This window comes from Bombina bombina, chromosome 6, assembly GCF_027579735.1.
Source record: "Bombina bombina isolate aBomBom1 chromosome 6, aBomBom1.pri, whole genome shotgun sequence".
Lineage (NCBI taxonomy): Eukaryota > Metazoa > Chordata > Amphibia > Anura > Bombinatoridae > Bombina > Bombina bombina.
Window position 1 is genome coordinate 839,068,569 of NC_069504.1, and position 15,301 is coordinate 839,083,869.

A 15,301-nucleotide genomic window follows, 5' to 3' on the forward strand; every position below is an offset into this window, starting at 1 on the left:
ATGTAGTAGAAAGCCAAACCAGTACTGAAACGAGAATCAGTAGAGGAAATGGTATATATAAGAGTATATCGTCGATCTGAAAAGGGAGGTAAGAGATGAATCTCTACGACCGATAACAGAGAACCTATGAAATAGACCCCGTAGAAGGAGATCACTGCATTCAAGTAGGCAATACTCTCCTCACATCCCTCTGACATTCACTGCACGCTGAGAGGAAAACCGGGCTCCAACCTGCTGCGGAGCGCATATCAACGTAGAATCTAGCACAAACTTACTTCACCACCTCCATAGGAGGCAAAGTTTGTAAAACTGATTTGTGGGTGTGGTGAGGGGTGTATTTATAGGCATTTTGAGGTTTGGGAAACTTTGCCCCTCCTGGTAGGAATATATATCCCATACGTCACTAGCTCATTGACTCTTGCTAATTACATGAAAGAAAGGATGACATGTCCACTAGGTCTGCATACCAGGTCCTGCGTGGCCACGCAGGCGCTATCAAGATCACCGATGCTCTCTCCTGTTTGATTTTGGCAATCAGTCGAGGGGGCAGAGGAAACGGTGGAAACACATAAGCCAGGTTTAAGAACCAAGGCGCTGCTAGAGCATCTATCAGTGCCGCTTCTGGGTCCCTGGACCTGGATCCGTAACAAGGAAGCTTGGCATTCTGGCGAGACGCCATGAGATCCAGTTCTGGTTTGCCCCAACGATGAACCAATTGAGCAAACACCTCCGGATGGAGTTCCCACTCCCCCAGATGAAAAGTCTGACGACTTAGAAAATCCGCCTCCCAGTTCTCTACACCTGGGATATGGATTGCTGATAGGTGGCAAGAGTGAGTCTCTGCCCAGCGAATTATCATGGAGACTTCTAACATCGCTAGGGAACTCCTGGTTCCCCCTTGATGGTTGATGTAAGCCACAGTCGTGATGTTGTCCGACTGAAATCTGATGAACCTCAGGGTTGCTAACTGAGGCCAAGCTAGAAAAGCATTGAATATTGCTCTTAACTCCAGAATATTTATTGGGAGGAGTTTCTCCTCCTGAGTCCACGATCCCTGAGCCTTCAGGGAATTCCAGACTGCACCCCAACCTAGAAGGCTGGCATCTGTTGTTACAATTGTCCAATCTGGCCTGCGAAAGGTCATACCTTTGGACAGATGGACCCGAGATAGCCACCAGAGAAGAGAATCTCTGGTCTCTTGATCCAGATTTAGCAGAGGGGACAAATTTGTGTAATCAAAATTCCACTGACTGAGCATGCATAGTTGCAGCGGTCTGAGATGTAGTCGCGCAAATGGCACTATGTCCATCGCTGCTACAATCAAGCTGATTACTTCCATACACTGAGCCACCGAAGGGCGCGGAATAGAATGAAGAACAAGGCAAGATTTTAGAAGCTTTGATAACCTGGATTCTGTCAGGTAAATCTTCATTTTTACAGAATCTATCAGAGTCCCTAGGAAGGAGACTCTTGTGAGTGGGGATAGAGAACTCTTTTCCTCGTTCACCTTCCACCCATGTGACCTGAGAAATGCCAGAACTATGTCCGTATGTGACTTGGCAATCTGAAAGCTTGATGCCTGTATCAGGATGTCGTCCAGATAAGGGGCCACTGATATACCTCGCGGTCTTAAGACCGCCAGAAGCAATCCCAGAACATTTGTAAAGATTCTTGGAGCTGCAGCTAACCCGAAGGGAAGAGCAACAAATTGGTAATGCCTGTCCAGAAAGGCAAACCTTAGGAACCGATTATGATCTTTGTGAATCGGTATGTGAAGGTAAGCATCCTTCAAATCCACTGTGGTCATGTACTGACCCTCCTGGATCATAGGTAAGATGGTCCGAATAGTTTCCATTTTGAACGATGGAACTCTGAGGAATTTGTTTAAGATCTTTAGATCCAAAATGGGTCTGAAGGTTCCCTCTTTTTTGGGAACCACAAACAGATTTGAATAAAAACCCTGTCTCTGTTCCGACTATGGAACTGGACAGATCACTCCCATAACTAGGAGGTCTTGCACACAGCGTAAGAATGCCTCTTTCTTTATCTGGTTTACAGATAATCTCGAAAGGTGAAATCTCCCTTGAGGAGGGGAAGCTTTGAAGTCCAGAAGATATCCCTGAGATATGATCTCCAACGCCCAGGGATCCTGAACATCTCTTGCCCACACCTGGGCGAAGAGAGAAAGTCTGCCCCCTACTAGATCCGTTACAGGCTAGGGGGCCGTTCCTTCATGCTGTCTTAGAGGCAGCAGCAGGCTTTCTGGCCTGCTTGCCTTTGTTCCAGGACTGGTTAGGTTTCCAGCCCGGCTTGGATTGAGCAAAAGTTCCCTCTTGTCTTGTAGCAGAGGAAGTTGATGCTGCACCTGCCTTGAAGTTTCGAAAGGCATGAAAATTAGACTGTTTGGCCTTTGATTTGGCCCTGTCTTGAGGAAGGGTATGACCCTTACCTCCAGTAATGTCAACAATAATTTCCTTCAAACCAGGCCCGAATAGGGTCTGCCCCTTGAAGGGAATAAGTAATTTAGACTTTGAAGTCACGTCAGCTGACCAAGATTTAAGCCATAACGCCCTACGCGCCTGGATGGTGAATCCAGAATTCTTAGCCGTTAGTTTAGTCAAATGAACAATGGCGTCAGAAACAAAAGAATTAGCTAGCTTAAGTGTTCTAAGCTTGTCAAGTATTTCATTCAATGGAGTAGCTGTCCGAAAGGCCTCTTCCAGAGACTCAAAGCAGAACGCCGCAGCAGCATTGACAGGCGCAATGCATGCAAGGGGCTGCAGGATAAAACCTTGTTGAATAAACATTTTCTTAAAGGTAACCTAATTTTTTATCCATTGGATCTGAAAAAGCACAACTGTCCTCGACAGGGATAGTGGTACGCTTTGCTAAAGTAGAAACTGCTCCCTCCACCTTCGGGACCGTCTGCCATAAGTCCCGTGTGGTGGCGTCTATTGGAAACATTTTTCTAAAAATAGGAGGGGGGGGAAACGGCACACCGGGTCTATCCCACTCCTTATTAATGATTTCTGTAAACCTTTTAGGTATTGGAAAAACATCAGTACACACCGGCACTGCATAGTATTTATCCAGTCTACACAATTTCTCTGGTACTGCAATTGTGTGACAGTCATTCAGAGCAGCTAACACCTCCCCAAGCAATACACGGAGGTTCTCAAGCTTAAATTTAAAAGTAGAAATATCTAAATCAGGTTTCCCCGAATCAGAAATGTCACCCACAGACTGAAGCTCTCCTTCCTCAGCTTCTGCATATTGTGACGCAGTATCAGACATGGGCCTTAAGGCATCTGCGCGCTCTGTACTACGTCTAACCCCAGAGCTATCGCGCTTTCCTCTGAATTTCGGCAGTCTGGCTAATACCGCTGACAGGGTATTATCCATGATTGCCGCCATGTCCTGCAAAGTAATCGCTATGGGCGTCTTTGATGTACTTGGCGCCATTTTAGCGTCCCTTGAGCGGGAGTCAAAGGGTCTGACACGTGGGGAGAGTTAGTCGGCATAACTTCCCCATCGCCAGAATCCTCTGGTGATAAATTTTTTAAAGATAAAAGCTGATCTTTATTGTTTAAAGTGAAATCAATACATTTAGTACATATTCTTATGTAGGGTTCCACCATCGCTTTTAAACATAATGAACAAGGAGTTTCCTCTATGTCAGACATGTTAATACAGACTAGCAATGAGACTAGCAAGCTTGGAAAACACTTTACATCAAGTTAAACAAGCAATATAAAAAACGTTACTGTGCCTTTAAGGGAAAGAAATTTTGCTAAAATTTGAAATAACAGTGAAAAAAGGCAGTTAAACTAACAAAATTTTTACAGTGTATGTAACAAGTTAGCAGAGCATTGCACCCACTTGCAAATGGATGATTAACCCCTTAATACAAAAAACGGATTAACAAATTGAAAAAAACGTTTTTTAAACAGTCACAACAACTGCCACAGCTTCACTGTGGCTTTACCTTCCTCAATATATGACTTTTGAAGCCTTTTTAGCCCTTCAGAGATGTCCTAAAGCATGCAGGGGACTGCTGAGGGAAGCTGAATGTCTCTGTCTGTAATTTTAACTAGGCCCCTCCCACTCATATTACAACAGTGGAAAGCCTCAGGAAACTGTTTCTAGGCAAAAATCAAGCCAGCCATGTGGAAAAAACTAGGCCCCAATAAGTTTTATCACCAAAGCATATATAAAAACGATTAAACATGCCAGCAAACGTTTTATATTGCACATTAATCAGAGTATATACCTCTGATAGCAAGCCTGATACTAGTCGCTATTAAATCACTGTATTTAGGCTTAACTTACATTAATCCGGTATCAGAAGCTTTTTTCTAGCAAATTCCATCCCTAGAAAAACTTATAACTGCACATACCTTATTGCAGGATAACCTGAACGCCATTCTCCCTCTGACGTTACCTTACTCCTCAGACATATGTGAGAACAGCAGTGGATCTTAGTTACTTCTGCTAAGATCATAGAAAAACGCAGGCAGATTCTTCTTCTAAATGCTGCCTGAGATAAAATAGTACAACTCCGGTACCATTTAAAAACAATAAACTTTTGATTGAAGAAAAAACTAACTATATTACACCACTTTCCTCTTACTACCTCCAGCTATGTTGAGAGCTTGCAAGAAAATGACTGGATATGGCAGTTAGGGGAGGAGCTATATAGCAGCTCTGCTGTGGGTGATCCTCTTGCAACTTCCTGTTGGGAAGGAGAATATCCCACAAGTAATGGATGATCCGTGCACTGGATACACCTTACAAGAGAAATAGACCACTATACGCACCGTATACACACTCCATCACGAAATACACAGATTACAACAATCAATACACAACTTGCCTCTAGAGGCTGTGGATGTTGGTTAAACTTGATACCCTGTGAAGTATTGACCCGCTACTTCCATACCCCTCTTGATATGATTGTTAGGCATAACAAATGTAACCTGATTAGTCTTGTATCGCTCCATGGAACTTCCCTCCGCTTGCACCGCAAAGGGGCACTGGACTCTTACTGGCCATACAACGAGTGCTGATAGAATATCTCTTTGTCTCCCTATTATTATTGTATGTATAATATGTTGAGTTAATGGAAATTGCAAGCATATACTCTGCTCAGGAACACTTGATTATTGCGCAACATTGTATATGGAATTGTTCTTTACATTTATTTGTATTCAATAAAGCTTTTGAAAAAAAAAAACGTTTATACAACTTAAGCTAAGTTACATTAGCAAGTGAATTCTATAAGGAAATATTAGACTTATACCATTCTTTCGCTGGGAAAACCAGGCATCTGCAGCAGGCAGCAGCTCTTTTAAGGATCCATTCCAGGAAGGCACTAACTGAAGGAACATCCACTAAAAGTAAAATAGAAAAGAAAATGTATAGCTATCTCTCACACACAGATAGGCCCTTTCTTTTACCCCCATATCCAATCTCTCACAACATCCTACAGATCTCATCTGTGAGACATTGTAAAATGTGCCCATTCCTCACTCAACACAACAAAAATTCTGGCCCTGTGACTCATAATATCAAGTTAGAAAAAACATAATTTATGTAAGAACTTACCTGATAAATTCATTTCTTTCAGCTAGTGACGTATGGGATATACATTCCTACCAGGAGGGGCAAAGTTTCCCAAACCTCAAAATGCCTATAAATACACCCCTCACCACACCCACAATTCAGTTTAACGAATAGCCAAGAAGTGGGGTGATAAAAAAGTGAGAAAGCATATAAAATAAGGAATTGGAATAATTGTGCTTTATACAAAAATCATAAGCACCACAAAAAAAGGGCGGGCCTCATGGACTCTTGCTAATATGAAAGAAATTAATTTATCAGGTAAGTTCTTACATAAATTATGTTTTCTTTCATGTAATTAGCAAGAGTCCATGAGCTAGTGACGTATGGGATAATGATTACCCAAGATGTGGATCTTTCCACGCAAGAGTCACTAGAGAGGGAGGGATAAAATAAAGACAGCCAATTCCTGCTAAAAATAATCCACACCCAAAATAAAATTTAATGAAAAACATAAGCAGAAGATTCAAACTGAAACCGCTGCCTGAAGTACTTTTCTACCAAAAACTGCTTCAGAAGAAGAAAATACATCAAAATGGTAGAATTTAGTAAAAGTATGCAAAGAGGACCAAGTTGCTGCTTTGCAAATCTGATCAATCGAAGCTTCATTCCTAAACGCCCAGGAAGTAGAAACTGACCTAGTAGAATGAGCTGTAATCCTTTGAGGCGGAGTTTTACCCGACTCGACATAGGCATGATGAATTAAAGATTTCAACCAAGATGCCAAAGAAATGGCAGAAGCTTTCTGGCCTTTTCTAGAACCGGAAAAGATAACAAATAAACTGGAAGTCTTTCGGAAAGACTTAGTAGCTTCAACATAATATTTCAAAGCTCTAACAACATCCAAAGAATGCAACGATTTCTCCTTAGGATTCTTAGGATTAGGACATAATGAAGGAACCACAATTTCTCTACTAATGTTGTTGGAATTCACAACTTTAGGTAAAAATTCAAAAGAAGTTCGCAACACTGCCTTATCCTGATGAAAAATCAGAAAAGGAGACTCACAAGAAAGAGCAGATAATTCAGAAACTATTCTGGCAGAAGAGATTGCCAAAAGGAACAAAACTTTCCAAGAAAGTAATTTAATGTCCAATGAATGCATAGGTTCAAACGGAGGAGCTTGAAGAGCCCCCAGAACCAAATTCAAACTCCAAGGAGGAGAAATTGACTTAATGACAGGTTTTATACGAACCAAAGCTTGTACAAAACAATGAATATCAGGAAGATTAGCAATCTTTCTGTGAAAAAGAACAGAAAGAGCAAAGATTTGTCCTTTCAAAGAACTTGCGGATAAACCTTTATCTAAACCATCCTGAAGAAACTGTAAAATTCTCGGAATTCTAAAAGAATGCCAAGAAAAATGATGAGAAAGACACCAAGAAATATAAGTCTTCCAGACTCTATAATATATCTCTCTGGATACAGATTTACGAGCCTGTAACATAGTATTAATCACAGAGTCAGAGAAACCTCTTTGACCAGGAATCAAGCGTTCAATCTCCATACCTTTAAATTTAAGGATTTGAGATCCTGATGGAAAAAAGGACCTTGCGACAGAAGGTCTGGTCGTAGCGGAAGAGTCCACGGATGGCAAGAGGCCATCCGGACAAGATCCGCATACCAAAACCTGTGAGGCCATGCCGGAGCTACCAGCAGAACAAACGAGCATTCCTTCAGAATCTTGGAGATTACTCTTGGAAGAAGAACTAGAGGCGGAAAGATATAAGCAGGATGATACTTCCAAGGAAGTGATAATGCATCCACTGCTTCCGCCTGAGGATCCCGGGATCTGGACAGATACCTGGGAAGTTTCTTGTTTAGATGAGACGCCATCAGATCTATTTCTGGAAGCTCCCACATTTGAACAATCTGAAGAAATACCTCTGGGTGAAGAGACCATTCGCCCGGATGCAACGTTTGGCGACTGAGATAATCCGCTTCCCAATTGTCTATACCTGGGATATGAACCGCAGAGATTAGACAGGAGCTGGATTCCGCCCAAACCAGAATTCGAGATACTTCTTTCATAGCCAGAGGACTGTGAGTCCCTTCTTGATGATTGATGTATGCCACCGTTGTGACATTGTCTGTCTGAAAACAAATGAACGATTCTCTCTTCAGAAGAGGCCAAGACTGAAGAGCTCTGAAAATTGCACGGAGTTCCAAAATATTGATCGGTAATCTCACCTCCTGAGATTCCCAAACTCCTTGTGCCGTCAGAGATCCCCACACAGCTCCCCAACCTGTAAGACTTGCATCTGTTGAAATTACAGTCCAGGTCGGAAGCACAAAAGAAGCCCCCTGAATTAAACGATGGTGATCTGTCCACCATGTTAGAGAGTGTCGTACAATCGGTTTTAAATATATTAATTGAGATATCTTTGTGTAATCCTTGCACCATTGATTCAGCATACAGAGCTGAAGAGGTCGCATGTGAAAACGAGCAAAGGGGATCGCGTCCGATGCAGCAGTCATAAGACCTAGAATTTCCATGCATAAAGCTACCGAAGGGAATGATTGTGACTGAAGGTTTCGACAAGCTGAAATCAATTTCAGACGTCTCTTGTCTGTTAAAGACAGAGTCATGGACACTGAATCTATCTGGAAACCCAGAAAGGTTACCCTTGTCTGAGGAATCAATGAACTTTTTGGTGAATTGATCCTCCAACCATGATCTTGAAGAAACAACACAAGTCGATTCGTATGAGATTCTGCTAAATGTAAAGACTGAGCAAGTACCAAGATATCGTCCAAATAAGGAAATACCACAATACCCTGTTCTCTGATTACAGACAGAAGGGCACCGAGAACCTTTGTAAAAATTCTTGGAGCTGTAGCTAGGCCAAATGGCAGAGCCACAAACTGGTAATGCTTGTCCAGAAAAGAGAATCTCAGGAACTGATAATGATCTGGATGAATCGGAATATGCAGATATGCATCCTGTAAATCTATTGTGGACATATAATGCCCTTGCTGAACAAAAGGCAAGATAGTCCTTACAGTTACCATTTTGAACGTTGGTATCCTTACATAACGATTCAATATTTTTAAATCCAGAACTGGTCTGAAGGAATTCTCCTTCTTTGGTACAATGAAGAGATTTGAATAAAACCCCATCCCCTGTTCCAGAACTGGAACTGGCATAATTACTCCAGCCAACTCTAGATCTGAAACACAATTCAGAAATGCTTGAGCTTTCACTGGATTTACTGGGACACAGGAAAGAAAAAATCTCTTTGCAGGAGGTCTCATCTTGAAACCAATTCTGTACCCTTCTGAAACAATGTTCTGAATCCAAAGATTGTGAACAGAATTGATCCAAATTTCTTTGAAAAAACGTAACCTGCCCCCTACCAGCTGAGCTGGAATGAGGGCCGCACCTTCATGTGGACTTAGAAGCAGGCTTTGCCTTTCTAGAAGGCTTGGATTTATTCCAGACTGGAGATGGTTTCCAAACTGAAACTGCTCCTGAGGATGAAGGATCAGGCTTTTGTTCTTTGTTGAAACGAAAGGAACGAAAACGATTGTTAGCCCTGTTTTTACCCTTAGATTTTTTATCCTGTGGTAAAAAAGTTCCTTTCCCACCAGTAACAGTTGAGATAATAGAATCCAACCGAGAACCAAATAATTTGTTACCCTGGAAAGAAATGGAAAGTAGAGTTGATTTAGAAGCCATATCAGCATTCCAAGTTTTAAGCCATAAAGCTCTGCTAGCTAAAATAGCTAGAGACATAAACCTGACATCAACTCTGATAATATCAAAAATGGCATCACAGATACAATTATTAGCATGCTGAAGAAGAAGAATAATATTATGAGAATCATGATCTGTTACTTGTTGCGCTAAAGTCTCCAACCAAAAAGTTGAAGCTGCAGCAACATCAGCCAATGATATAGCAGGTCTAAGAAGATTACCTGAACACAGATAAGCTTTTCTTAGAAAGGATTCAATTTTCCTATCTAAAGGATCCTTAAACGAAGTACCATCTGACGTAGGAATAGTAGTACGTTTAGCAAGGGTAGAAATAGCCCCATCAACTTTAGGGATTTTGTCCCAAAATTCTAATCTGTCAGACGGCACAGGATATAATTGCTTAAAACGTTTAGAAGGAGTAAATGAATTACCCAATTTATCCCATTCTCTGGAAATTACTTCAGAAATAGCATTAGGAACAGGAAAAACTTCTGGAATAACCACAGGAGATTTAAATACCTTATCTAAACGTTTAGAATTAGTATCAAGAGGACCAGAATCCTCTATTTCTAAAGCAATTAGTACTTCTTTAAGTAAAGAACGAATAAATTCCATTTTAAATAAATATGAAGATTTATCAGCATCAATCTCTGAGACAGAATCCTCTGAACCAGAAGAGTCATCAGAATCAGAATGATGATGTTCATTTAAAAATTCATCTGTAGAGAGAGAAGTTTTAAAAGATTTTTTATGTTTACTAGAAGGAGAAATAACAGACATAGCCTTCTTGATGGATTCAGAAACAAAATCTCTTATGTTATCAGGAACATTCTGCACCTTAGATGTTGAAGGAACTGCAACAGGCAATGGTACATTACTAAAGGAAATATTATCTGCTTTAACAAGTTTGTCATGACAATTAATACAAACAACAGCCGGAGGAATAGCCACCAAAAGTTTACAGCAGATACACTTAGCTTTGGTAGTTCCAGCACTAGACAGCGATTTTCCTGAAGTATCTTCTGACTCAGATGCAACGTGAGACATCTTGCAATATGTAAGAGAAAAAACAACATATAAAGCAAAATTGATCAAATTCCTTAAATGACAGTTTCAGGAATGGGAAAAAATGCCAATAAACAAGCTTCTAGTAACCAGAAGCAAAGAAAAAATGAGACTGAAATAATGTGGAGACAAAAGCGACGCCCATATTTTTTAGCGCCAAATAAGACGCCCACATTATTTGGCGCCTAAATGCTTTTTGGCGCCAAAAATGACGCCACATCCGGAACGCCGACATTTTTGGCGCAAAAGGACGTCAAAAAATGACGCAACTTCCGGTGACACGTATGACGCCGGAAACAGAAAAGATTTTTTTTTTGCGCCAAAAAAGTCCACGCCAAGAATGACGCAATAAAATGAAGCATTTTCAGCCCCCGCGAGCCTAACAGCCCACAGGGAAAAAAGAGTCAAATTTTAAGGTAAGAAAAAAAGATTGATTCAATGCATTATCCCAAATATGAAACTGACTGTCTGAAAATAAGGAATGTTGAACATCCTGAGTCAAGGCAAATAAATGTTTGAATACATATATTTAGAACTTTAAAAATAAAGTGCCCAACCATAGCTTAGAGTGTCACAGAAAATAAGATTTACTTACCCCAGGACACTCATCTACATGTTTGTAGAAAGCCAAACCAGTACTGAAACGAAAATCAGCAGAGGTAATGGTATATAAATAAGAGTATATCGTCGATCTGAAAAGGGAGGTAAGAGAAGAATCTCTACGACCGATAACAGAGAACCTATGAAATAGACCCCGTAGAAGGAGATCACTGCATTCAAATAGGCAATACTCTCCTCACATCCCTCTGACATTCACTGCACGCTGAGAGGAAAACCGGGCTCCAACTTGCTGCGGAGCGCATATCAACGTAGAATCTAGCACAAACTTACTTCACCACCTCCATAGGAGGCAAAGTTTGGAAAACTGAATTGTGGGTGTGGTGAAGGGTGTATTTATAGGCATTTTGTGGTTTGGGAAACTTTGCCCCTCCTGGTAGGAATGTATATCCCATACGTCACTAGCTCATGGACTCTTGCTAATTACATGAAAGAAATAAAATGTGTGAGTGCCGTATGGCTAGTGCACCAATTGGAGAACAATTTAAACTGTCCGCTCACATAAAAATTACTTTTGAAGTAGACAGCTGGAGTGTGTGGTATTTGAAGTTCATTGCTATATTAAAAAGTAAGTTAAAGCGTATCTTCATTAGAACGGATGAATTAAAGGCCTTATAAAATATGGTTTCCATTCCGGATCTGATTATATGAAGTGGAAACTTTACCATCACTTTAAAAGCTTTTTTTTGTAAAGCTGCTGCCATAGACATGTGGATGCTACGAATCTAGTAGTTTTTCAAACAAAGGATACCAAGAGAGCAAAGTACATTTAATAATAGAAATAAACGTTTCATGTCCCTTTAATAGGGACATGAAACACAAAAAAATTATTTCATGATTTAGGTAGAACATACAATTTTAAACAACTTTCCATTTTACTTCTATTATCAAATTAGCTTTATTCAGCATTGCACTTCTGGTTTCTAACAAATGGGTGAACCAATGATAATCAGTATATATATGCAGCCACCAATCAGCAGCTAGGACCTAGGTTCTTTGCTGCGCCTGAGCTTACCTAGATAAACCTTTCAGCAAAGGATAACAAGAGGAGCAAGCAAAATAAATAATAGAAGTAAATTGGAAAGTTGTTAAAAAATTGTATGCTCTGTCTAAATCATGAAATATTTTTTGGGGGTTTCATGTCCCTTTAAAGGGACATAATACTCATATGCTAAATCACTTGAAACTGATGCAGCATAACTGTAAAAAGCTGACAGGAAAATATCACCTGAGCATCTCTATGTAAAAAAAGGAAATTTATGCTTACCTGATAAATTTATTTCTTTTTTGATACGATGAGTCCACGTATTTCATCCTTACTTGTGGGATTACGCCTCCTGGTCAGCAGGAGGAGGCAAAGAGCACCACAGCAAAGCTGTATATATAGCTCCTCCCTTCCCTCCCAACCCAGTCATTCGACCGAAGTTAGGAAGAGAAAGGAAAAGCCAAGGTGCAGAGGTGTCTGAAGTTTAACAAAAATTTTATAACCTGTCTCAGAAAACAGGGCGGGCCGTGGACTCATCGTATCGAAAAAGAAATAAATTTATCAGGTACGCATAAATTTCCTTTTCTTTTTCAAGATACGATGGGTCCACGGATTTCATCCTTACTTGTGGGATACAATACCAAAGCTATAGTACACGGATGAAAAGGGAGGGACAAGACAGGAAACCTAAATGGAAGGCACCACTGCTTGAAGAACCTTTCTCCCAAAAGCAGCCTCAGACGAGACAAAGGCATCAAATTTGTAAAAATCGCGAAGAGACGACCAAGATACAGCATAACAAATCAATTCAACAGAAGTATCATTTTTGAATGCCCATGAAGATCTTACTAACACAGGCAAAGAGAATGACTGGGTTGGGAGGGAACGGAGGAGCTATTTATACAGCTCTGCTGTGGTGCTCTTTGCCTCCTCCTGCTGACCAGGAGGCGTAATCCCACAAGTAAGGATGAAATCCGTAGACTCATCGTATCTTGAAAAAGAAAGAAAGATATTTTACCTCACAATTTCCTCAGCTCACCAGAGTAATTGCTGTGTAAAAAAGTTATACTTCAGCTGCTATCCAGCTGCAGGTTAAAAAAAAAAAAAAATAACTGCAGCCAATCAGCATCAGCACTGCTGAGGTCATGAACTCTTTTACTGTGATCTCATGAGATTTCACTTAACACTCATGCGATTTTATAGTAAACTTCCTTAAACTGAGTAGGGACAGGCATACTGATTTGCTGCTTAAAGTCCTTTGCAACAGGGTTTGAATACTTAGGACATTTTGAGGTAAAATATCTTTCTTTTTTACATAGAGATGTTCAGGTGATATTTTCTAGTCAGCTTTTTACAGTTTTTTTACAGCTATGCTTTAAGCTAAACAAATGACAGAATCAGAGAAATGTAAATTCCTTTTTCACAAAAAGATTTAAAGATTAGTGGGACAACTTCAATGCAGGAACAAGAGCAACCAAAACATTTTCCAAATGTTCAAGATTGACATATAAACTATATAGGGTGGTTGAGGGAAATAAGCAGTTCTTTACCGGTGTTATTTTCTTAAATAATAATGCACATAGGAAATACAGCAAAATCTTAAAGCCAAAAATCAGTAAAATAATTAAAGGGACAGTCAACTACAGAATTTTTGTTGTTTAAAAAGATAGCGGATCCCTATATTACCCATTCCCCTGTTTTGCATAACCAACACAGTTATATTAATATACTTTTTACTTTTGTGATTACCTTGTACCTAAGCCTCTGCAGCCTTCCCCCTTATTTCAGTTCTTTTGACAAACTTACATTTTAGCCAATCAGTGCTGACTCTCAAATAACTTCACGGGTGTGAGCACAATGTTACCTATATGGCACTCGTGAACTAACACTGTGTAGCTGTGATTAACTGTAAAAATGCACAGAGATAAGAGGCAGACTTCAAGGGTTTAGAAATTAGTATATGAGCCTATCTAGATTTAGCTTTCAACAAAGAACACAAAAAGAACAAAGCAAATTTGATAATAAAAGTAAATTGGAAAGTTGTTTAAAATTACATACCCTATCTGAATCATAAAGTTTAATTTTGACTAGACTGTCTAAACTGACTTTTTATACATTATAACAGAATATTTAAGAACTTAAAGGGATAGTCTAGTCAAAAATAAACGTCCATGATTCAGACAGAGCATGCAATTTTAAGCAACTTTCTAATTTACTCCTATTATCAATTTTTCTTTGTTCTCTTGGTATCTTTATTTAAAAAAAGCTGGAAAGTAAGACTAGGGGCCAGCCCATTTTTGGTTCAGCACCTGGATAGCGCTTGCTGATTGGATGGCTACATTTCGACACTAATCCGCGAGCGCTATCCAGATGCTGAACCAAAAATAGGCTGGCTTCTAAGCTTACATTCCAGCTTTTTAAAATAAAGATATCAAGAGAACAAAGAAAAATTGATAATAGGAGTAAATTAGAAAAACAGAATTTATGTTTACCTGATAAATTACTTTCTCCAACGGTGTGTCCGGTCCACGGCGTCATCCTTACTTGTGGGATATTCTCTTCCCCAACAGGAAATGGCAAAGAGCCCAGCAAAGCTGGTCACATGATCCCTCCTAGGCTCCGCCTTCCCCAGTCATTCGACCGACGTAAAGGAGGAATATTTGCATAGGAGAAATCATATGATACCGTGGTGACTGTAGTTAAAGAAAATAAATCATCAGACCTGATTAAAAAACCAGGGCGGGCCGTGGACCGGACACACCGTTGGAGAAAGTAATTTATCAGGTAAACATAAATTCTGTTTTCTCCAACATAGGTGTGTCCGGTCCACGGCGTCATCCTTACTTGTGGGAACCAATACCAAAGCTTTAGGACACGGATGATGGGAGGGAGCAAATCAGGTCACCTAGATGGAAGGCACCACGGTTTGCAAAACCTTTCTCCCAAAAATAGCCTCAGAAGAAGCAAAAGTATCAAATTTGTAAAATTTGGTAAAAGTGTGCAGTGAAGACCAAGTCGCTGCCTTACATATCTGATCAACAGAAGCCTCGTTCTTAAAGGCCCATGTGGAAGCCACGGCCCTAGTGGAATGAGCTGTGATTCTTTCAGGAGGCTGCCGTCCGGCAGTCTCATAAGCCAATCTTATGATGCTTTTAAGCCAAAAAGATAGAGAGGTAGAAGTTGCTTTTTGACCTCTCCTTTTACCAGAATAAACAACAAACAAGGAAGATGTTTGTCTGAAATCCTTTGTAGCATCTAAATAGAATTTTAGAGCACGGACAACGTCCAAATTGTGTAACAAACGTTCCTTCTATGAA

At 40.2% G+C, this 15,301-nt stretch overlaps 1 protein-coding gene across 5 annotated transcripts in view; it reads right to left on the reverse strand.

The window, feature by feature from the left end:
* Positions 1-15,301, reverse strand: part of GMCL1 (germ cell-less 1, spermatogenesis associated) — a 509,303-nt gene that overhangs the window by 269,776 nt on the left and 224,226 nt on the right. For all 5 annotated transcript variants that reach the window (XM_053718223.1, XM_053718225.1, XM_053718220.1 and 2 more), the window contains one exon: positions 5,300-5,390. In XM_053718223.1, coding sequence (XP_053574198.1) covers positions 5,300-5,390 — 91 coding nt within the window. The remainder of the gene's footprint in view (positions 1-5,299; positions 5,391-15,301) is intronic.